Here is a 26,614-nt window from a genome sequence, read left to right on the forward strand (position 1 = left end):
AAAAAAATCCTCTTCTTATCACCTTGATTATCATGAATGATTTTCAATTGTTAACAACAAATGAATAAATATATTTACCGTTAGTCTAAGCAACTTGTCACTATCAAGTACATTTTTCATCCCTCATCCCATGATAATTTCATCCAACTCTCCAGTCTATTCATTCATCAATCTTCAATGATAGTTGCCCATTTAATTATAATTATTATTATCATTTCCTTCACCCTGAAAGTTACATAAAAATATCATATCTATAGCTCATCTTCATCCTCATCCTCATCATCATCCTCATCATCACTAAATTTCAACCTCGTTTTAGTTTCTGCTTTAATAACTTTCACTGTTAATGATGATTACAGTTTTTTTTGTAGCTTTCAACTTTGCTATATCATCATCATCATCATGATAATCAGGATGATTATCATATTATGGTGATGATGATAAGGGATGAAGATGAAGTTAGTCAAGAGGGGATGAGGATTTGGTAGGAACACAAAAGGATGAAGCTAATAATGATAACCTTAAATGTAACCTCAGGGGTAATCCTTAAATCGATTAGTACGGATCACCCTTTATATGATTACTATTCATAATCAGTATTAGGGTGAACATGATAACGGAAAATAACAAGAATAACCTGAGGGCATATTCAAGATTCATCTTCCATCATCATCTCAATCTCAATCTGAGTGGAAATTTTTTTACTTTTTATACTTTTCGTTTTTTTTTCACTTCTCTTTGCAAATGTTAATTCAAATTCAGTTTCAAATCTCATCAATTCTGTAACTGTATCATGTTAATAACAAAATAATAAACATCATCAAGTTAAACTTTGTCAAATGATACCCTTGAGTTGATTAAAAATAACGGTACATTGTTTGTTTACATTTGAATAGTTTAAAAAATTGTGTTCATGTTGTTTAATTTACTCACCATTCATTTTAATTGTAAATCAAACAATCAACGGATTTGGTTACTGTTAAAATAACAACTAATTAACAATAAAGGTTTTAATCAAGGTAAATCTTGATTAGTCTCTCTCTCTCTCTCTTTTTTTTTGTTTAATTACCACAGGTAAATATTATTAATTAAATGATTGTTGAACTTTTTTTATTTTTGTTGATTGAATTTTTCTTCCCATTGATTGTTGATGATAATTGTTAATGATGATGATGAGAAATGTTTCCTGTGAATTCATTTACAGTCCATCATCAGATTATCTCAATTCTTGGATATCTTTTCCTTTTCCTTTTCAATATCTCTGATCTTTTCTCTCCTCATCTTCCTCATCACTTTTCTCATCTCATCTCATCTTCGTCTTCCTCTTTCTCTCTCTCTCTCTTCTTCTTCTTCTTCTTCCATTGTGAATTAAGGTGGACCACGTTTATTTCCATCGGCAAGAAATACTACGTTTTAACTCTCGAGGGAATATTAGGAATAGTATTAGATCAATGGAAGAAGATGAAGAAGAAGAAAATTTTTTCTCTTGTCATCTTAATCATCATCATCATACCTGCCTGATTATCTATGTGGACATAAGATGTCGAAACCGTGATGAATCATTTGAAGGGTGGGAGGAGGAAAAGGGTCGGTGGGTTGATTGATCGACGACACTCTTCACGGTTTCAACGATTAAAAACAAAACAATAAGGTTTAATTGTCGTAAGTCCACCAAAAGTGATAACCCCATTTACCTTTAAACAATCTTAACTTTCTCTGTGTTGATTTTTTTTGTCAGAAAAAGAAAAATCAATTAACACTAATTAAGATTGTTTTCTTAAGCGGATTAGTGTTTCTGTTGAAACCGCGATTTTCTTGCCAAAGCAAAAATTTGCAAAGATGCATTTATATGATAATGAATTAGGGTGAGTTGGGGTGAACTTCCTGATGCATGAGCAACAATATTATCAATAATATTCAGTGTTACTTTTACAGTGAATGCAAAAAAAAAGTCAACTCACCAAGGCAACAAGATACAAGTGGTTGTGAGGTAGTTTTGTTATTGAAACCAAAGTCATTGATATCGCCACCTCACCATGCACAGGAATCATTGGAACGTGAAGAGAGGGTCAGAATTGGAGAGAGAGAGAGAGAGAGTGGGGTGGGTATGCAGAAGAAGGTGGAAGATAAGGAAGAGAAAGTGAGAGAGATGAAGCAAAGCAAAAGAGCAACATGAAGTGAATTATTTTTCTATCACACTTTTTCCACCCTCTCCCACCTTCCACCTCATCCTCTTCCTCTTCCTCCTCCTCCACCATCATCATCATTAAACCAAATATATATATAAATATATTATCAACATACGGACTGATAATAATAAACTATCAATATCATAATATGAACATACAACTCGTTTACAATATAATAAATAGTAACAAGTTGCACTTCCACCTTCCCTTTAACAAAATCCACCCCACTCTCACTTTGTCTCTCTCTCTTTCTTGGTGATGAGGATGCTTTTTTCCTACTACTGCACAGACTTTACTATCATTATCAATACAATAACACCAAACACTATCTCAATGAAAAAGGTTGTTTAAGGTTGAAAGGGCAGCCCATTTATCAATCTAATACCAGTTTCATTGTTGTTATTTGGGCCAAACTAATTTTCCAACTCATTGTTTTATATTATTATTTATATTTCCTCTTCATTCCTCCCTCTCATTTCACCCTCCATAGGCTAAAGAAAAAACTAACATTTGGACATCATTTTCTTGTATTCACTTCTTTTCATCTTCATCTTTTATCCACCTCACTATTTTATCATTCTAACTGTACATTCAACACAAAATAACAAGTACAACTACTAGTCAATAACTACCCTCTCTTCTTCCTCCTCCTCCTCCTCCACCTCATCTTCATCTTCATCCACCTCCTATTCCATCTCCTCCCTCTCCTACTACTACTTTTACTATTTAGTATTGCCCTTGGTCTTCATCCTCATCATTTTTAGATCGCCCCATCTGCTGCTCTACATTTGCATCCACATCTCTATCTTCATCTTTACAATCACTATCATCTTCATCCTCATCCTCATCCTCATCCTCAAATTCATCCTCAACACTAGCAATTCATCTCGTTTTTCTTCATCATTCTATTGTATCTCTCTCTCTCTCTCTCTCTCTCTCTCTCTCTCTCTCTCTCTCTCTCTCTCTCTCTTTCTCTATTCTGTAGATATGATAAAAAAGTAAAAGTTTATCCTTATGCTACAAAACTATTACAACAACAAGTAAAAAGTGTTGGTTAAACTTGTTGTTACAATTTTATTAGAGAGAGAGAGAGAGAGAGACAGAAGACAAAAATGATGATGATGATGATGTTCATTTTTGATGATGCTCCCTCTGTCTTTTTTTTTGTTATTGTCATATCATCCTCATCATCATCTTTATCATCATCATAATCACATCACCCAACTAATTTCAATGACAAGTCTTTTAATTGTGTTTTCTTTTCGTGTTTTTATTTTCATCCTATTCTTCACTCCATTTACTCCTCAACCTCATCATCTCTAATTTTTCCTCTTCCTCTTCCTTATCCTCTTTCTCCTTTTCTCTCCTTTTCCCTCCTCCACCTCCTCCTCATCCCTTATCATCTACCACCTTATCATTGATGGTCTTTTTCATCCTCATCCTCATCTTCATCCTCAACAATTTGTCATATACCACAGAAATTATATCAAGAAGAAAAAAAGAAAAATTTATTTTAATCCAATCTCAATACAAACCAATCAACAATAATGAACAATACCAAATAGTTAATCTCATTGTTGGTAAGATTAAAACCATCATCTGTTAAATGATTACAATTAAAATTAACCATAAAAAATTGTTTCCAATAGTAAAACAATCAATGACATTTATCAATATATTGATTGAAAATTAATCCATTGACAGAAATACAATTTTATATAATCTCCTTCAATCGACTAATTTAATTAATTAGGATAATGTTGGTTAGCCATTTCTACGTTTTTTTATTGCTGTTCATTTGAACGGTAAATAATGTTAATCCAATTTCACCTTAATCATCAAGTCCTCTCATCGAGATTGTCCAATACCAATATTGGCTTGATTATTGATCAACTAATCACTTACTATTGCAAGTGGATTAACCTTCATCATCATCACTAATCTAATAAATCGTAAGCATGATGATGATGACAATCAAAGTAATATATTATCAACTAATTGGTGAACCTTAATCTTGGATAATAAACAAAACAAAAATACTAAACCATAAAAACTTAAACAAACCGTTAATCTCAATGGATATCAGATTATCCTTGGAGATATTATCAAGGTGACACAATTAAATTAAATTTTCACCCAATTAATATTTAAATGGTTGTTGATTACAATCAATTGTTGAGGTTTTTTGGTTAAATTGTGGATTTTGTAACAAATGATTTGTTGAAATTGAAACGTTTTTTTTTTCACCAACTCGTTGTTCAAATAATTTTCATGAATATTTATCATGTTTGATTGTTTGTTAAATGATGATGATAGTTAGCTGATTGTTTCATTTGTTTACATTGCAATCGGCAATTTAAATTGCATGGTTATTACACTTTGCAAATATTAAATGATTATCATTAACTCATTCATCATATTAACAATCAAGAAAAGGGAAAATAATAAACAACTGAAATACATATTAAGTTAGTTGATTAATTGTCCAAGGAAAGAGATTAGTGAATTAAATCAGTTAAGATGAGAGAGAGAGAGAGGATATAATGATAGTTATGCAATAATCTCATGAAAAATGAGATGAAACTGAATCGGGAAAGTTAATTGTTGATTATATGGAAATGTAACATTTTCGATAACAATTTAAATTGTCCAATTTGTTCAGAATTGTGATTAGTGTGTGTATGTGTGTGCAAGGGACAAATTAGCAAAGCATAACAATAATCAATTGACTATCACATGTTATCATCATTTTTTATCATCGATAATGATTAAAGTTGAGGAAAAAAAATCTTCGATCGATTAATCGACTTTTTTGAACATTCACCTTCTGTTGATGTTTAAAAGTCAAGTCGAGTTATGATTGTTGTGACACACTTATACCTCGACTCCCACCTCCTCTACTCATTCATTCATTTATTGTTATTGTAGTATTATCATCATGGAGATTGAGAGAGAGAGAAAGTGAAAAGTTAAATTCTTTTTCTTTGTTTTTTCAAGAGCACGTGACCTTCGAGGATGAAGGCAACTCGATGGGCCGACTGTCGACACTTGACCGAGTCGAGTGACTAGTCATGCAAGTGATACAATAATCGAGCTAATCAGCTTTAATTTTCTGCCCTTCAACTTGCCTTCCATGGGTTAATTGTGGATCAACGTTTAAAGTATTAATATTTATTTTACTTTTATCGAATCGAAAAAGAGAAAAAAAAATTTTGTTCTAATTTCGACTTTACTTTTTATTTTTCTTTTCGATCTCATTTCTTTTTTATTTCTCCAAAGTTTTTATTGATCTTTTAATTTATTTTCTTTCTCCGTTATGATTGATAATCTTGCATTCGTAATTAGGGTTTTGAGATGTTTACCTTTCGATTGATGGTTGATTGTTTTATGCCTTAGCTAATGAGCTAATTGTTTTGGAATATGAATTATTGGTTAATGGTTGTTGAATGGATTTGACATCGTTTGTGACAATATGAATTGTTCATGATTGTTGATTGGTTTGTATTGAGATTGGATTAAAATAAATTTTTCTTTTTTTCTTCTTGATATAATTTCTGTGGTATATGACAAATTGTTGAGGATGAGGATGATGAGGATGAAAAAGACCATCAATGATAAGGTGGTAGATGATAAGGGATGAGGAGGAGGAGGTGGAGGAGAAGGAGGGAAAAGGAGAAAGAGGATAAGGAAGAGGAAGAGGAAAAATTAGAGATGATGAGGTTGAGGAGTAAATGGAGTGAAGAATAGGATGAAAATAAAAACACGAAAAGAAAACACAATTAAAAGACTTGTCATTGAAATTAGTTGGGTGATGTGATTATGATGATGATAAAGATGATGATGAGGATGATATGACAATAACAAAAAAAGACAGAGGGAGCATCATCAAAAATGAACATCATCATCATCATCATCATTTTTGTCTTCTGTCTCTCTCTCTCTCTCTCTCTCTCTCTCTCTCTAATAAAATTGTAACAACAAGTTTAACCAACACTTTTTACTTGTTGTTGTAATAGTTTTGTAGCATAAGGATAAACTTTTACTTTTTTATCATATCTACAGAAGAAAGAGAGAGAGAGAGAGAGATACAATAGAATGATGAAGAAAAACGAGATGAATTGCTAGTGTTGAGGATGAATTTGAGGATGAGGATGAGGATGAAGATGATAGTGATTGTAAAGATGAAGATAGAGATGTGGATGCAAATGTAGAGCAGCAGATGGGGCGATCTAAAAATGATGAGGATGAAGACCAAGGGCAATACTAAATAGTAAAAGTAGTAGTAGGAGAGGGAGAGGTAAGGAGGAGATGGAATAGGAGGTGGATGAAGATGAAGATGAGGTGGAGGAGGAGGAGGAGGAGGAAGAGAGGGTAGTTATTGACTAGTAGTTGTACTTGTTATTTTGTGTTGAATGTACAGTTAGAATGATAAAATAGTGAGGTGGATAAAAGATGAAGATGAAAAGAAGTGAATACAAAAAAAGATGATGTCCAATTTCATCCTCCTGTCGAGTTCAAATTACTATTTTACAAAGCTCAAAAAATGACTAATCTTTATTGAAGATAAATATAATTAAAGATAAATACAACCCAAAGGGTTGAACAAGATTCACTAACAAATCCTTTGATCTCTACCAAAAATGCTCATCACTATTTCGTATCGGCCTCTCACCAGTCTCATTTCAAGCAATTTCTCCATCGTTTGTATTATTTCAATAATTAATTTTCTAAAAGTTAACTGTTATCTTTATTTTCATCGTTTATCAAAATCTCCAAGGACTAAGCGCCATCTATGTTTGGACAAAAGTACTTCACGAACTTTGTTTTCAAATTTACATTGAAAATTATCACCCAAGGTATAGATCGGGTGATTGGCCGCTCATTCTTGTCGAGTTATATCGTTTGGAAAGTGACTCTTGATAGGCCAAGATGTAAGGGCGATTTGTGTAGTCTTTTCTTATGAAAACTTTGCCTTTCGAACTTTGAACATTTTTACCTTTGTACCTTTGGGTCGATTTGTTTCCGCTCTTTTTGTTGAATAAACTTTTCCACCTCGAATGTGGTTGACCTTTAGGTAGATAGTTTTTACTGAAGATTTTTAAGATTTCCATCATCTTTTGAGTTTGATAGGAAAGAGAAATGCCAAACCAGGAAGAGATTATACTTGCTATTGAGATACAAAGTTCCGTCAAGGTACTGGCTGGTTCTAAGATGACGACAAAGTTTGGACCTTTGTTGGTGTTAAGCTGAATTATGGTCTCGTTTCGAGTTAATCGAATCGCAGGATTGGCCTCCACTAGAACGACATCATCCATACAGTCAACGTTAGAAAACTTTTGGTAACATTTACGAACAATTTCATGGATAATATTTTTGTAGGTCATATTTCCAGAGTTGTTCTTGTACCTTGGAGTACCTAAACTCAGTTCAAGGTCAGGTTCAGTGACTGTCGAATGGAAAGGATTACCCAATAAACGAAGCGACTCATTATTGAGACAAATCTGACGAGCAAAGGCTCGAGAAGTAAAACCGAAATTTGGATAATGTAAACAGTTCGTTGAAAACGGAGCGGGGAGAGAAACTGTCCTTAGAATGATAAAATCGATTGCATGAAGATTCGATTCACCTGTAAGCGCTAAACTGGCCCAATTGTTTCGTTTATCCCAAGGTAATCTTTCCGACTTGACGAGAGTGGCAAAAAGTCGTGAGATGTGACGAAAAAGGGACTGATTAAGATGAATTCGTACGAGATTTGGTTGATGGAATTCAAATTGACTGGTCGATTCTAATTCGGTTACCTGGTTATCATAATTACACTGGAAAGCGACACAAACTTTCTCGTCATTATAAAATCTTCGGACATGACAAAGATCGTAGATCTTGGTTGTGTGTTTATTTTTAATGGTCACTTTGTCGAAAAGGTCAACGGGTGTATAAAGTATATCCGATATTTGGTCAATAGTAAGTGACATTGTTAACTTTTCGGTTAACGGGTGGATATTTGTTTGTATCAATTTGAACCATAATCGTGAATCATTGGCACTCATACTCGAGGCCAGGTCAGGTTGATGAAGGACAAATTTAATCGGGTCAACTAGAAGGACGATTTCCGTACAAATGACCAAATCAGGTAGATCTACTTGACCTTGTGTCGAAATGGTAACTCGAGTTTTATAATCGTAATTAAGATAATTGATCAATATTTGTTGTAATTGAAAAGAACAACCAATTAAACAAATTAAAGTGAATCCATTTCGACAATTAACCAAATCAATTGAGTTAAACATTTCGTCACAATCAAACAATTAGTGTTTAAAAAGAAGGTTAAATCGCGACAATTTGTCAACAATTTCGTAAACAATTTATTGATTGTTGTGACCAATTAATGTTATCACAATGCAGTATATTGATTGCTAATAATAAATTGTTCAAATTAACAGCAACGATTAACTTGACAACCTTTTGTGCATTTGATTGATATGATTAATTGTTGGATTGTAATTAAAATTTTTCCTCTTTTTTCATATTAATATTAATATATTAATTGTGTATTAATAAGTTACCAAAATTTAGTTAATTGTGATTAGTAAAAAATGAATTTGTGAACAAAAAAGTTACTATTACATTGATACACCAAGTGAGCAACTTAAAACCGTTAAAATAATATAAACCATTGTGGACATTAATCCAACAGCCAATCCTAATCTCCAACGGGATAATCTTAGGATTACAAGGAGACCCAAGATCGCTGTTAATATTGATAAAGTTGTCAAGGGGAGGGCACGACTTTCAAGGTGAATTGAGGTCGGATTAATATTCTGAACTGAATTAATTACGATCCGGATGAACCAAGGTACTCCGAGACAGATTAAAATGTCAAATACATTTGATCCGATTGCATTGGAAAGCGCTGTGTTTGCCTTACCTTAATTGTGATTAGAAAAACGCAATTAAAATCAATGAGAAGACAAAAAAAAATGATTAGATCAAAGATGAGAATAGTTTTTTTCTAATTGTTTTCAATTGTTTCCTATTGTTGTTTACCTGTTTTCTTAATGATGATTATATTGGAAACTAATTCAGGTACTGATGAAGCAGCGGCCATTATGGTCACTCCAGCGATAGCATCGGGAATACCAAGAGTGTAACCTAAATGGAATAAGGGAAAACAATTAAGATTATTTTTTGCTTTCTACTTGCTAATTGTTTGATTAATTTTTACCTAACAGATTAACAGCCCAAACAGCGCCATAGGTTAAAAGGCCAATGTAAACTGATGAAAATATGAAAGTAAGTGATGTCCACTTGTTGTGGTCAGGGATGGTCAGTTTGAAGATAAGATTGGCGGGAGCGAGGAAATATTTTAAAAATGGAATTTCAATAATCCAATCAACATCTTCATCTTCATTATCATCAATCGGATCAATTTCATTTTTGAATGAACCATCTAAATGGAGAGAGAGAGAGGGTTAATCAACTGAACGATTCGTGATTAGTTGGTAATTATCAATATTTACATGAAGGTGAGTAGCTGCGATGTTCAATATCATGATGGTGAACATTGTACTCGGTAGATAAACTGAATTTATCTTTGGTTCCAACCGATAGAATATTTTCCACCATCACTCCACCGACAAGTTGCTTTTCTTCATTGATCTCTGAAGATGAACTTGAATCGAGAGATGACATTGAGAGAGTAGAGATGAAATGAGATATTCTCGAGTTAAGATACATGATAAAAATGTAGATTCCATAAAGTAAAATTAATACACTCGATTCTGGACTATGGTCAACAAAGAAAAGAAAATATTAGAAATAGAAATGAATAATTTTCGAATTTTCAATTTTTTCCTTTTAACTTTTTGGTTATTATACTTACAGGTCAATAATATTATCTTTAAGGGTCAAGTAAAGAGCCAAAACTGTGACGGAGTAAAAAATTGAATCTCGAACAACCGGAAACGGAGATACCTTGGACGGGGTGTTTCCCCACAGGTAAATGGACAGGCCACAAACCGCTGGTACACCGACAAGGTTGAAAATAGCACTTCCCAGAATCGTACCTAATATAATAATAATAATAATTTCATTGGTATCAATTATAAATGGGTCACTAATGGTCAGCTAATATGCTTATTACCTGTTCCAATGTCACCTTCACCTTGAAATAGTGCAATTAATGAGGTGAAAAGTTCTGGTGCTGAAGTGCCCATGGCCATAAGTGTCGCTCCTGAGACATCATCGGGTATTTTTAGCCCTTTGAGAAACAATTAAAGGTTAATAATTAGTATTTTAATCAACAATCAGCTGATATCCGGTTAATTTATCTGAACAATTGGATTTAATTGTTATTTTTTTCCGGTCTCTTTTTTTTCTTGATCATTGTTGGTGTTGGAAAAGGTCAATCAATTTAGTTAATTGTGGTTGATAATTTCTGATTAGACCGGAAAAAACTTGATCACAATTTAAGTGTTCATTTGAACAATCAATGTATCATTTTGGTATCTTAATTAAATAATGAAAAAGACACACAAACAATGAATTTAATCAATTTGAACCACACACCACTAATTGTTACAATCAATGGTTTAAAGGTTAAACCAGACAATCTTAATTTGTATTTTTCACTTAGTTGCTAACAATCAACTAATTGTCAACAGTGTGAATTGATAAGATAATTTAGTTAAACATAATCAACCTTTTCCATTTTTTTCATCTGATTAATTGTTTATCAATAAATTAAATTGTTTGGGTCAATAGACTTTTCTGAACAATCAATGAATTATCGTTATTAGTTAATTGTAGTCAACCCAATGAAAATAATAATAATAATAATCCATCAGTTAATATTTATTACCATTGTTCATGATTAAATAACTCAATTAAACATGATATTAATTGTTTACTGATTACCTACTAACCTTGACAATCAAATTGAATCAGTTATCAATAATCAATTGATCAGAATTGTCAACAATAAATTAAAAGGTTTAATCATAATCTCAGGTAAATACATTAACCTGTAGATATTAAAATGAATTGTTGATGATAAAGAAAACCCAAATTAAATCTAATTGTGAACAAGATTAAACTCAACAAATTATTAATAGTAACAATTAACTTTTAATTACCTTTACTAATCACTTGAAGAGCTGGGACAAAGTAGGAATCACATAGTAAAGCCAATGAGAGGGAAATGTAAATCAAGATGAAAATATGAATTAAAAATCCACCTTTGTTACGTACCTGATGATTAAACAAAACAAAGGTAAACAATTAGCTAATTAGTCTGTTAATAAGCCAACAATTAGCTGATCAAATTGAAAGTTTACCAAAATTGAGACTTACATTATCACTCATGATATCTTTGACTGGAGGTCCTGATGAAATTGATGGTGATGAGGATAAAAATGGCAGAGATGATGAAGACAAGGATGATAATGATGACGAAGACGATGATGATGATGATGATGATGATGAAATATATTCATCTTCAAGATAATCCTCTGGATTACCACCAGCTAAAAGCCCAACTCGATACATTGAGAAATTAAATCCGCTTTGATCCTCACACTGACCATTGGCTAGAAATGTGATTGTTATTAAAAGGAGAGTAATTAATTTATTCATTTTCATGTTGATTGTTGTTGATTAAAAGTCACAATTAACTAAGATTAACTTTAAATTATTAGAAATACTAAAAAAAAGAAACTGTTAATTGCTGTTGATTGCTGCTGGTTGCTGTTTGATCCTTATGGCAACTAAATGAGTGAAATTTTTTGGTCACAATCAAAATGATTAACTTAATCACTTGAGGGGATAATCAATATCGGATTATGATTATAATGATGATTGGTAAACATTAGGATGATTGATTAAACTAAATGATTTGATTTAAGCCTCTGGTTTGATGAGTACAACATAAATTTAGACACACACACACTTATTTGGTGTAAATAATTGATAACAATTAACAGTCACAATTAATGACAATCAACTGAAAATGCTTTCATCAGATGATTATAATGATAATTGTGATGATGATTATCACCATTCACTCCTCCTCATTAATTGTGATCTCTTGCCTCTTGATGATAACAACAATTAACACAATATAATGAAGACTTGAATCATTAACAATTAAATATCTCCGAAACAATTAACTATTGATGTTGGTGATTGATTAACAATCCAAGTTATTACAATTAAAGGTAAATAAAATATATATAATAACAATGAAGACGATGATTAATTTTAACTATTACAATTATAAAGGACTTGTTAATTGTACTCACTGCTCTTAATTGTGATTAGAATCACTATCACAATCAATGGTAACAATTTAAAGCAAAAAAAATGACTTTTTTCATGAATTAATTTAGTTACGATTTAATTTAATTTAGTTATTACAGACATCGTATGTTTATTTAAACCACAAGTGAATTGATTAATTAAGTTAACTGATTGTTGATATTTGTGATTATTTAATTGTCAAGGTTTTTGGTACCACAAATGATTAACCAGAAAAATATATATTCAGCTAATTGTTACTTGGCAGATGCTGAATTAACAATTAGCTAATTGTGTAATTAAATAAAACGACAAAAGGTAACAATTAGTAATTTCAGTTTCTTATACTTTAATTGTAACCATTTAAACAATTTAAATCATCGAGTGTAACATTGATTATTTTAATTGTCATTCTAAATCCGGTTTCTTCAAGTCTAATAATAAATATTAACAATTAACTAATTTGATTCTAATTTTATCTTACCTTTGACATTGAACAATTAAAACCAAGTTTCATTTTGATTGGTAACAATTTCCTTAATTGTAAAAAACTAACTAAGTTACAATAATATAATCAATTAATTAACTAATTGGGTAATAAAAATTGATTTGATTTCTCTTGCCGATTTTGTTTCATTTCAATTTTTAATTGCTATTAATTGATTGTGATTAATGATTTATTACAAGTTTAATTAATTTTGATTCCAATTAACATGAATAACTTTTGCATTTTCAGGAAAAGTTGAATAATCATTATGATTAGTTGATTGTTGATCATTTGATAATCGTTGAGTTGATTGATAATAAGGATAAGGAGTAAGATAATTAAATTGAATTTTTTGATTACGATTGTTATCCTCATCATAATCATCATCATCCTCTTCATTATCATCATAATCTTCAGGCTGATGATTAACTTGATTAAATTGTCGTTGATTTGATTGACCATAATTCAATTGGTTCCTTAATTGTTGTTGATATTGTTGATGATGATGAAGTAAATATTGATTTTGTTGTTGGTGTTGTGGTTGAAATGTAGGTTGATATTGATTTAATCCAATTGAATCAACTGATTGTTGTGAACCTTGATTAGTTAATTGTTGCTGTTGATCACCAGGATAAATAACTGGAACCTTTTCAAATTTAATCCTCTCAATGGCAATATACTTGACACCACAATTTTTAATTCCTTTTGATTTCAATTTACTTGATTTAATTTTCTTACATGAACACATAACAACCATAAAGATCACAATTAAATTAACCAGAGTAATTAAATTTAGTTTCAACATGATGATGGTTAATCTTCAAGTGACAAATATTAGAAAACTTTAATTACCATAAACCCAAAAACTTGAACTTAAAATCCTGAAACAAGTAAACCAATTAAGGTAACATCTCTTATTATTGTCTTTAACTGTAACAATTAAAGTTAATTGTTTCGGAAAAATAATTGTTCACCTAATCACTAATCAAAAACAATGGAAGAAACAAAAATTTAACCCCTAACATTTATCAAAGAAATTTATTAATCTTTTATTAGACAATATCCTTAATCGTTATAAGACAATGAAATTAGAATAATTTCACAAACAATTAACTTAATTGTGAACCTGAAAAAGTTACGAAAAGTTTTCAATGGAAAAAGTAGTAACGGAAAAATACGCTAGATGGCGACAGTGAAATCGAACCAAAATTAACCAAGAAAACTGAAGAAAAACGTGAGCGCGATTTTCAAATACAATTCAAGTTACCGGTTAATGAGAATGAAAATTAACTTTGATAACCAGAAGCGATTTGATTGTAACATGAAAAATTGAAGGAAAATGTTGACAACAGGTTACGTATAATCCTTTAAGAGCATGAAATCATCTTCTGGTTCCATGGTGTAATGGTTAGCACTCAGGACTTTGAATCCTGCGATCCGAGTTCAAATCTCGGTGGGACCTTCACTTTTTGCTCTAATTGAAGGGAAAAAAGTTCTATTCATATGAAAAGCGACTGGAAATGTTTTCCCTCTATCAGTCTTTAGATGGAAATATTTTCCATTTTATTATCAACTGAGATTCGAATGTAAGAATTTGAATTTTTCCTTTAATAAGTTCGATGTTTATTTTTATGGTGAAACTTTTTTTCCTTTTATTTTTCATCTAATTTGACCTTTCATCTTTTTCTCTTTCGATCATCATCATCATCATCTCTCATCTTCTTCATTTTATCTTCTATGCCGATCAACATATGGGTAATATACAGAAAGAAAAAGCGAGAATTTATTTTTCTCTCTTTTCTTGTTGATACGGTTCACAAACTATACCAATACCTTTGGCACGCGTCTGTGCGTGTACACGTTCAACGCGCGTCCAAATATATAAAATGAGAAGCTCAGTTGTGAAGGGAGAAAAGCTTTCAAATGATAATGATAATGATAATTTTACAACATATTTCGAATGTACTAAAGGCCAAATAATAAATAACGACGATAATGATTGAGATACAATTAGAATTATATAAAATTCAAAGTTAATTGCAAAAATAAAACAATGAAAATGATTAAAAAAAAAAGCAAATCGGTTAATCTGTCAATCTTAATCCTTGTGTGTTGTGTATCTAATGTTGTATAATCTCAATGGATTAGTGTCCAGTTTGTAAACATACTTGGCACGCGTTTGACTTACTGTCCACTACTAATTTTCTGTAAACTACTTTGTTACGATTCGATGGACACAAGTCTTTAGTCTGTTAACTTTTCCATCATCATGAAGATCTTGATCATCTTCATCCACCCGCCTCACTCATCATCTACATACTACCTGTTGTTTTCCCCTCATCTTCAGATAAACTCCCACTTTCTTAATGGTCAACAACCAAAAGGTGAGGTCATCCACAAGATTATCTTCATTAACTATATCATTTTTCCCTCCCCAAGTATCATCAACATCTTAACATTTCATTCCTATAACATTTTCTTATAGGATTAGACAATCGATTTGATTAAAAATCAATTAGGTGTGGTAACTATTGGTCAGATTATTGATTATGATGGTCATCATTGAGATATCTCAATGTATTATAAGGGATAACTTTTCAAGATCGAAGTGCAAAAACTTTTCTTACAACTCGAAACTCGACAAAACTTAACCATCTCTTAACCGCCTCATGAATTATGAATTACAATTAACAGTTAATTTAAAATTGATTATTACGACTAATTAATCTAATAGCCTTTGTGTGTGTTCAATTTAAATACACATATTTATTTATAAATTACAATTTTGATTGATTTAAATATAAACAATTTAAGCTTTTGTTTCATTTGCTGGTTAGTTGATTGATGTAACAACAGAAACAAATGAATTGATTTCAACCTTTTTCCCTTGGTCAGAAATACATTTACATGTCTTGACCATGGTCAAGACAATGATACTCAGGTAAGTAAAAAAAAGATGATGGTTATTATTGGTCATTCATCATTATACTGACCAGTTCTTGCTTCAGGCTTACCGTTTATCTCCTTGTTGTTGTTTACTAGATTTACAAAGTTATATATACTTCTTGAACTGACCTCGCTTGACCCTTAGCTTACTTACTTAGTTAACTTTTTACCTGTAAGATGATTTTGGTTAAAATTACAAAGAAGGTAAGAGAAGAAGCGAAAGAAAGAAACAAGAAGAAGATGAAGATGATGATGATGATGATAAGATGATCATCTTTATGTTAGAAAAAAACAACGAATACTTTACCTTTACCTGTAACCATAATTTCCAACTGAAGAAAAGTTATCATCAATATCGGTTTACATTGGAAACGTTTCTCTTTCACACTGACCATTAATTATCATTCAATTGAAAGGGTAATGATGAAAATTAGAACTTTTTGAAAATTCGAAAATGAACAAAACTCGAAACAATTGAATTCTCTCAATATATGTAAATGTATTTTCGCTCGTTCTTCATTTTTGTCTCTGTTCACAATCCATTTACTATTCTTCTCGTGGGTCGTGAGTGGAAGGAGGAAACTGAGGGTGGAGGTGGAAATTGATGAGAGATGGTGAGAGTGGTTTCTCTTTAGACCTCACATTGTGAATGGAGATTAGTAAAGGGTTAATGGTAGTTAATCAACCGAAAGGTAAATTACCTTGAAAATTGATAATATCTATTTGTTTACCTTTGCTCTATTTTCCCTGTGGTTATCATTTAATAATTATGATAACTTTGTCTTTCTTTTAATAATAATACACAAAACACAATTCATCCTCCCACTCAGCCCAAAAAAAGGTCAACTCTTTACCTTTGATCATCTCCATTGTCTTCATCATCATAATCATCGGAATAACAAATGATAAATACCCTTGAATACCCTTCAATTGAAATGATATCTTTGTTAACATGTTGTTGTTTTCCTATTGTTTGTCTACTTGTTCATTGTAATGTCCATTTCTTATGTCCAGTATCATGATTATGATGATGTTTACCTTTGTTTGTTTACTGGTCAATTGCTAATCAATTTTGTATAAATCAACCTAATCATTAAAATACAATAAAATTGAAATTGATAATATTGATTATCAATTGTTGATTATTTTAAATTGTTGTTTTGTTGAAAAAATTTTGAAGGTCAATTGGGAAAATGCAAATTGCTGGTCAATCAATAATCAACTGATGATCATCATCATCAAAGTAAAAGTGATTAACTGATTGTTAACTTTAATCAACTATTCGTGAGTCTATGATACTATTACTTGTTACTTGCTGTTAAATTGTTCAAGGTTATCAACAATCAATCCAGTTCACTAACAATTTAACTTTCTTAATGTCAATCAACACTTTATCAATTGTTAATTAACATCACGATTTAATCACCAAAAAGTGTGTCTACTTGATTAGTTAGTGTTAATCAACAGGAGAAACTGAAAATTAAATCTAATTGGTGATTAATTTTGCTTTTGTAACAAAAAAAAAATAATAAATTTACAATTTAACTAAACTAAATTTCGTGATAACAATCAACTGATTGTTGGAATTTAAAATCAATCAGTTTGATTATATATTAATCAATTTCCAAGGTTATAATTTACTTGATAACGGTTTCTGTTGATCTGATGAAGTTGATTGTTGATTGATCTCAATGATGATCATCAAACTCCCGAAAATCCTTAATTGACCCTCTAAACAACACTAATTGCTAATGAAATGATTAAAGTTATTAGTTAATTGTGGGTGCCACCGATGATCCCTGTCAACCCTGAACGGTAAAAAAAACCAAACCCAATAGGTTTAAATATACAAGCAAGAGAAACTCAATTCCCACCCCACCATCAACAATCAACCACCCACTTGAAGGTGTGGTGTTGACAACAATCAAATGAATGATTAGATAACAGTAAATATATTTGTAGATATCATCATCATCTCATAGTAAAGTGATTAAGTTAATCCAGTTCACTAATCATCGTTAATTCAAATCATGTAATTTTTTTGTTCCTAACAAAAAAATTCAAAGTCAAACAATCAAATCAAATATAATGACCATTGTCCACCTCGTATTGATCATTGATGATTATGTTGATTAAATAATGATAATGATTACAAACAGAAAACATTGATTGTTGCAAGAAAAAAGTTAATCAGTTGATGACATTGAAACTTAACATTACAAAAGTTGCAAGTATTAATATCAAGCAATTTAAATATTACAAGAAACTAATTACATATACAATTGATGGAAATGTAAAATTGCAATTAACAAATTATACAAATGAATCTATAGAAAGTGAAAGATATAATAATAATTAACGATCAACAATTAACTTTCTTTGTGATAATCTAACAATTTACTTATTTATTTGTCTCTTCAATTCCCAACACGTTGATGCTCATTAACTTTACTTAAGTTTTTTCACCAAATAAACAAAAAAAAATTTACCTTAACTCTTACCTTGATTTTTTGATAATCTTACCCTCCACCTACACCCCACCTCCTATTTACCTGTACACCTCATGAAAGATGATGACGATGATGATGATAAAGATAATGATGATGACGATGAGCATCATCTGTGTGTTTACCTGGAAAAAAAAGTGACACAAAAAAAGACACTGGAACCTTTTCGTTCCGGATCTTTAAGTTCACCAATTATCATCTTCTTAATTTTATCTTCTTCTAATTATCTTCCACTCTCACTCTTGGAATCGACTCAATGATTTTAACTAACAAACTTTTTCATCCTCATCATCACGTTTGTCATTGAACCTTTCAACTCACCCCCACCTTTGCCCGGGTCACTATCAACTAACAACAACAACAACAACAATTAGATTGCTAATTAATCAAGAAAAAAACTTTTTTTCTCCATTGAAACTATTGTATATGTTGAGAACAGTGAATATGAGAGATAATCATTGATTATCATTAATAAATTGCAATAAATTAAAGGTGAAGAATTAATTTCTTTGAAAAATACAACCAACTGATTGTTACAATTAACTTTTACTTGAGTTGGAAACAAAATTCTGATTGCAAGTTACAATTTAAGATTAAGTTGTAACTTTTACCAAAGATAAGTCACCAATTTACTGATCATCTTCATCTTAATCATCAACTCATATCGATCATTTTCAATCACAATTAAATTACAGAGGATAATCATTAGATGTCTTTCTATATGTATCTCTCTCTCTCTCTCCACTGGTCATCTCGAGAAACTGACCGCTTCTTAATCATCTTTTTGTTTTTTCTCTCTTGAAACAAAAACAACTCTTTGTCCATTTCTTGTCTAGTCTTGACCAATCCAATTCCTTTTCTCACTAAATCTAAAAGTGACCATCAAAGATACAAACAAAGTGATTGAGACAAAACTCAACTAACTAATCATAAGTGATCAATCAAGAGTAAATAACAAAAGGTAACAATTAAAAACAACAACAAAACATTTTCACCGTCGTAACAACAACAACAACAATCAATATCTTACCTGTAAATTTAATTACTAACCTTTTTAACCTGTTAACACCTTAACTTGTTTATTCAGACAGCAAATTTGTTACCTGTAAGTTACCAGGTAGATGAGCAATACAAATAATAAGTAGACCAAATTTTCCCCTCATTGTGATGTTTTAATTAAGTTAACAGTTTGATTATTTATCCTCATCCTAAATCCTCATCAATTTCAAATCCTATTCCCAATTCCAATCATTCAATGTCATTGTCATAGTCAAAGATTCAATAATTTACTCATTTCTAAAATTCTGATCAATCGCCAAAACTTTTTGTCCCAATTGTAACAATACAAACTACTAATAGTTACCTGGATAAACAGGTAAACAATGAATATATATTCAGGTATGTAATTAGTGGGGGCGGAGGTGGACAATTGAAAATACATGTTATCATTTATTTTGTTGACCATTTCCAAGAGTTTCATAAATTATTATTATTATTTGCATATCCTCAGAGTCTTGTAGAGTCCAACTGAGTGACCAAAAGGTTTTGGACCTACATCCGTGCTCCTATTTGAATATATATCTCTCTCATCATCATCTTACCTGGACTCATCCTCCCAGTGAATATATAAATTATGTCAACAGCATTTACCTTTTTTTTGCAATTTATCATTGATGATGATTGTTTTACCATTTCAATAATACAAAGGTATTGGTTGAAGGGTCAAATTTATTAACTTGACCATCGAGTTTGCAAATGATTGTTTCGATAGAGATAACAAACTGAAAGGGTCATCTCATCAGCTTTACCTTTATATAAATGACCACACAATGGACACACGTAGGAGTCAAATGTTGGTGACAATTTATGTTTACTTTGTTTTCATTTTGATTGTTTTTCGTTGACAGAGATTAATAAAAACAAAATTAAGGCAACATTTTGAATGCCACTGATTGATTGTTAATTGTTACATTGTAAATTGATTCTTGTGCCACTCATTCATTGATGATGATGATTTAAAGCCCAGATGATGATGATGATGAAAGAGAAAGAAAATTAAAAGTAATAATTAAAGTTGATTGTTAATACATAATAATAATAGTGATCAGTTAATTTACAGAAAAAAAAAGTTATATCTATGCCTAGAACTTGAAACTCTTTGGACCATATCGATTTAGAGCACAAGTCACTCGATATCATCTTCCTCATCATCACCATCATTGCATCTTATTGGGTCTCATCATCATTATTATCATCTCTCCCTCTCTCGGTCTCCCTCTTTCTCTCTCACTTTACGCGTGCTCTTCAAATACATTTCATCATTCGAATGAAAAAAAAACTGATCCTAGACTTTAACCCACTTTCCATATGTTTACCTTATTTACCTCCTCTTATTATCATCATCATCATCTTCTCTCTCTCTCTCTCTCTCTCTCTCTCTCTTGTTTCACCTTCAACTTTATCCTATGTCTTGACATTAGATGACAAATTTTATGCATCTATACCTTTACAATAACGTTCAACGAACCTACTGAAAATTTCAGCTAATCACAATTAGTTGATTGTTAACATTTGTCTTCATCATAATTGACTTTTAAAAATGGTGGCAATAAAATTTAGCTAATCCAATGGTTTCATTTTTGTAGCTATTATCATCTTATAATATTATCTTCATTCATTATTCAACAATCAACTATGCAAAACAAGGTGATAAAAGTCAATTGTTGCGATTTGTTTGCAAACAAATTTTCATTAATTAAATTTGAGTAAATATATTGCAAAGTCTATTCAATTGTTGATATTATTATAACAATTAGCGCAAAGTAAATTGTTATTGCAAAAATCAAAGGTGATGATGAGATTGCAGACAAAATTATGAATCAACATTTTGATGACCATTGCGATGTCCAATTGTCCGAGAAGAGGTCAGTCTGATAAGATAATACAATCTATGTAATTTTTTTGTTATTGATGATGATGAGGATGATAATTATTACTTTTAGAGAGAGAGAGGAAAATCTTGACTCATCATCCAACTCCCACTCATCAGCACCTTGCAGCAAATTTCACAATAACAAACAGCATTTGCAAGTGACACCTTTAGTTTCAATCAAAATTTAGGTCAATCGTCGTCATCATAATAATGACGGAGAAAAATTTTCGGCGGGAAAAGTTAATTCTCAGTTTTTTGTTTCGATTTTCGATCTTCTCGAATTTTTTTCTTTCTCTTTTTTGTTCTAATCATTAAAAAGCAAATGTTTTTAATATCAACACAATTGACACGCATCAACAAATCCTTTCATCTTCATCATCAACAATTCAAATTATTATTATGCATCAATTGTTATCATCTGCCTTTAATCATCATCATCAACATGGTATAAACAAAATGACAGGTTAATTGTAATCACCATCATTTGATTACGATTGACTAAATTGTCCAATCTGAAGGGATAAAGACAAAAGTCAAATGAAAAGAAAAACTTTCACTTAAATTGTTGGAAACTTTTGTTTCTACTTTGATCTCAATCAAACAACAATTAACAATTAATAACAATAATTAAAGAAAACTGTTAAAGTGTAACAAAAAAAGTTCTAATCCTTTTCTCAAGATGATAATCTTAATCTTCCCTCTGATTATGAGTTACGATCAACTAATCAACTCCCACAATCAACACGATTAACACTTTTCGCTTAAATTTTGATCAATCGATATGTTATCGAGTTGAAATAATTTGGTTCTAATGCTTTGGAAGTTTATTTTTAGTTTTTCTTTGTTGAGATAAATGAACTCGAATCAGGAAATGATAATGATAATGTTAACAGCTGATAATCAGGTAAGATTAACATTGGAAAATGATAAAACAAAAGCTCTTGACCCATCGGACTGACCATTGGAAAAGTTATCTTACCTTGTTTATTGTTTGTCTCTGGTTGATTACGATGACTAGACTACTTTAAAGATGATGATGACGATTAGTTAATTGGCCTTTATCACCTTGAAATCGTTTACGATAACAACACAAACATTGATTGTCCATTAGTCCAATCGATGAATGGACTTGATTACCAATTGCTTCAAGCACAAATCTAACCTTGACCATTGGTCAAGTAACCTAGTCAGGAAAAAGAGAAAGTTTCAATTTTATCTTTAATTGTTTCAACTTGAGTAACAAACAGAGAATCAAATTAACCAATTGGTTAATCATAATACTTTTTATTATTATTATCGAAATCATAAAAATCCAAGATTAAGAAATCACTTCAATCCTAATCAACCAATTGATGGCTTAATTGTTCACAATTTGCAACGATTAACTTAATCACTTGAAAATTTTTATCACCAAAGTGAATAATTTAAATCCATCAATACAAAACCTTTAATGATGATTTAAAGCTAATCATCAGTCGCAATTAGCTTATAATGATAAGGATATTGAGTAGATTGAAACTTGAAACTAAATTAAATTAGATTACAGGTAAAGCATTACAATTAACTGTAATCAACTTTTGAGTTCACAGATTAACATGATCATTAACACGACTCATTCATTAACAAAAAGTGTAAATTGTTATTAAAGTTAATTAAAAGTTTAGGTTAACACTTTTAACTATCATTTAGTTTTACATTTAATTGTATCTTTGTTCATACATTTTATTGTTAGAAAAAGGTATCAACAGGTAACAGAGAAAGAGAGAGAGAGAGAGAGATTAGAATGACCATGAGACTGACCAGTAGATGAGGAAGACAAGAAAGATGAAAGGTTAACAAAGTATCGACATGATTGATGAAGGTAAAGGTAAATGAGTAAAAGAAAAGGGTTAAAGGTGAGAAAGAGAAGAGAAATTTTCTGAAAAATAACTCGAAAGGCGCTACTGTCTATGGTCAGTCTTATGTCCATTCCAATGGTCATTCTGATCTTTCCTCTTCCTTATCATCGTCATCATTATCTATGATTATTATAACCTCATTTTTGGCCTAATTTTGGTCAATTTTTCTTTCATCAAGGTAACAATTATTATCAACGATAATTTTTACATATTTTACATTAACTTTTTTTCAATGTCTTTTAGCACATCGTTAAAAATTTACTCTTGGGTGCAAAGATAAATGACCATCGGTCATTTTGTATCATTAACTTAAAGAAGATAGAAAAAAGGTAAACTTGAGAAAGTAATTAAGTTAATTACTCGATGATTTATAATGACAATAACTTATATCGTAACAATTTTAAATTTAACTCGTGAATAAATTGTAACAGTTTTTTTGCTCCAATTTCAATACAAATTTGATGTTAATTGTTATGTAACAATTAACTTATTACCTCTATGAGCTAACTGTTAGTATCAAGTAATAAAATTAGCTACTCGTTATCGTTCGATTGTTATAGATTAATAAGAATAGTCGGAGAAGAGAATTTTTTTCGAAAATGACCTTAGGCTATTATTAGAAATGAAGGTAAAGCCTGGAAGCCGTAATGTGGTTTACTGGGTAACCTTTCAAACTTATTGACAGTTTCATGGGTTTATTAACCTTCTAGGAAGGAGGAAGATGAAAATGATGCTCATCATCATCATCATCTTCATGATGAGTTGATGATCAAGATGAAGATGAGAAGAAGATGAAGATAAGGATGAAAAGGAGGAGGATGATGAAGATGAAGATGATGATGATAAGTAGCATGGATACTTTGATGATGATCCGTCAGCGGCAAATCAAATTGGTAAACTGTTATTCGTATTCTTGATTAGTTTTCATCTTTTAACCTCCATCACCTTTACAATTGCTTTTCTTAGGTAAATTTATTCAATCAAATTGACCTCAATTAACCTTTCCAAACAATTAAATTATTTTCCGATCATTAAATTATCAATGATACCGTTTTTCATGATCATCTTATTCCCGTTCATTTTTTACCTTTCCGACATCAACTTGAAATCTTCTTGTAACTTTTACTTGACCATTTACTTGGAGATCAACTGACCACCAATGAAGTAAACGAGTTGAGGTCAGTTTTTTTTTCAAACTGAAAAAAAAACAAGAATAATTGTTAGATTATTATTACACATTGATCGTTTACGTGATTAACTTAATCATTGTAATCAACTGAATTGTTACAGTGGAAATTGATTATTTGAAAACTTCAATTATCTTGTTTGGAGTAAGTTATATGTGTGTAATTTTAAATTGTCACCGTCGCAATCAACTCATCACTAATAATCACCGATAATCAATTGTAACAATTTACTACTTGTGTTGGAAATTTGGGAAAGTGTTAATCATTACAAAGTAAATTAGGTTGGTCTCATCACGATTAAACCAGTTGAACACAATTAACCATCACTTTTAATGATAATCCTTTCCTAATATTTGTAACAATTACAATTGATTTAGTGTTGATCACAATTAACCTTGTCAAAGGAGATAGAGAGTTTGATATAATAATAATAACTATTGTTATTGATATTTACCTTGACTGTCATGCAATCAAATTATGGTTATAACCTATTGATTAAGTGTAAATTTAATCAATCACAAGAATTAGTTTAATTACCTGTGAAAATTAAATCAGTAAATTGTTCAATTAGACAGAAAGTCAAAGATAAACAAAAGGGAAAGTTAGATAACAATTAGTAAAGGAAAACAAAAGTTGATCAATTGCAATCAAACAATTACAGTTTCTCGTGCAAGTCAATTGCAACCCGATTGATTGATTACCAACAATTTACTAATCACTAGAAAAGTTGATTATGCAAAAAAAACGTAACAATTTGAATTTTGGAAGAAGAAGAAAAAATTAATCTCCTGATCCTTATTCTTAATCTAGTTGATAATCAGTGTCAAGAAATTGACTCAATCAATCAAAAATTAGTCTTAATCCAATTTTCAGCTGAATGAAAATTGCTTAATCATTTGAAATTTAAATGAACCAACAACAATTGAGATTATTAACTTGGTTTCCCAATGGAAATTAATTATCTTTGGGTTAATCCAAGCACCAAGATATTTATCTTAATCCTGATAAATGGAAGCTGATATTGACCAAACAACTCCTACAACAAGGTAAAAGTTTGACACACTGACCCTTATCTGAGATGGTCACTCACTCACCTTTGGATGAATCAACTTGACATAATGTCCAGTACGTGTAGATGACCAGAAGGGGAAAGTTAAATCAATGATAATGAACGAAAAAGACAATAGACTTTTTTTTAGATACATAAGAAAATCGAACCTGTCGGAAAAGTGACCTTTCCATCTCTTTCTTTTTCCTTTTCTTTTCTCGATGACCTTTACCTTTCTCTCTCATTACACTTGACCATTTCCTTTATTAATGTCCATCCAACCGATTCGAAAGATCTTCACATTTAAGAGCGAACTCATTGACACAGGAAGAACTCGAACTTCTAATTGTTGTGGTCAGCGGATAATGATTAAGATTAAGGAAACAATTATCTTGACCTAAGATCTCATGGTTTGCACTTCCAATTAAAATCATTTCCTTGAAGAAAAAAAAAATTCTTAGAACTTTTTTCTTGCAAAGTCGGCCCGAGATCGTCAATGATACACTCGCACAAACACAGCACATAAAAAGACCGATGGTCAGTGTTAATTGTCGAAGTACCAACGTAACAATTAAGCTACTTCTTAATCATCATCGAAAGCGTAAAACCATAACCATCAATGGAACTGTATTGTCATTTCTTAATTGTTAAGGTAATCATAATGACGTAAAAGTAAATCAAACGATGACAAGTCTAATGATTGACCAATACACTGGCCGATTCCTTAGATTTATTTCCTTAATGGATTAACCATGTTTTCCCTTAAGATAATTGTTAACGATTTTAACGATCTCTAACTAATCATGATAACCCGATGGAAAAGACCAATTAACTAATACGATGGTCATTCAAAAGGTAACTTCTTAGTAATCGCTCTCGTAGTCCTAGTGGTCATCTTCATCTTCATCTTCATCCTCATCTTATCTAAACTCACTGACCAGCTACTGGACAAGATAAACAACGAAAAAGAAAATCTTTTCAAATTTTTGTCTCTCAAATCATCTAATCACTTTGCTCTTCCTGATTATCAGTTTGTTAACAATTTAAAAGTTGATTATGATGATCATCATGAAGATGAGCAGTGATCATCAGTTGAAATTGAAACAATTAACTAACCTTATAAACTAAAC

General features: G+C 30.9%; 1 protein-coding gene and 1 non-coding gene across 2 annotated transcripts; one reads left to right on the plus strand and one right to left on the minus strand.

The window, feature by feature from the left end:
* Positions 1-8,725: 8,725 nt before the first annotated feature.
* LOC128394114 (sodium/potassium/calcium exchanger 3-like) lies at positions 8,726-12,180 on the minus strand. Its single transcript, XM_053354370.1, has 8 exons — positions 11,538-12,180; positions 11,321-11,435; positions 10,330-10,446; positions 10,069-10,252; positions 9,707-9,972; positions 9,412-9,636; positions 9,234-9,338; positions 8,726-9,114 (listed from the first exon to the last, which is right to left on the minus strand). Exons 1-8 carry the CDS (start codon positions 11,823-11,825, stop codon positions 8,810-8,812), a joined length of 1,605 nt encoding a protein of 534 aa, XP_053210345.1. The 5' UTR covers positions 11,826-12,180; the 3' UTR covers positions 8,726-8,809.
* Positions 12,181-14,356: 2,176 nt separating this feature from the next.
* Trnaq-uug (transfer RNA glutamine (anticodon UUG)) lies at positions 14,357-14,428 on the plus strand. The gene has a single exon. It is a non-coding gene; the product is annotated as a tRNA-Gln (tRNA).
* Positions 14,429-26,614: the final 12,186 nt, after the last annotated feature.

This window comes from Panonychus citri, unplaced genomic scaffold (genome assembly GCF_014898815.1).
Source record: "Panonychus citri isolate SS breed McGregor unplaced genomic scaffold, ASM1489881v1 Contig00139, whole genome shotgun sequence".
Classification (NCBI taxonomy): domain Eukaryota; kingdom Metazoa; phylum Arthropoda; class Arachnida; order Trombidiformes; family Tetranychidae; genus Panonychus; species Panonychus citri.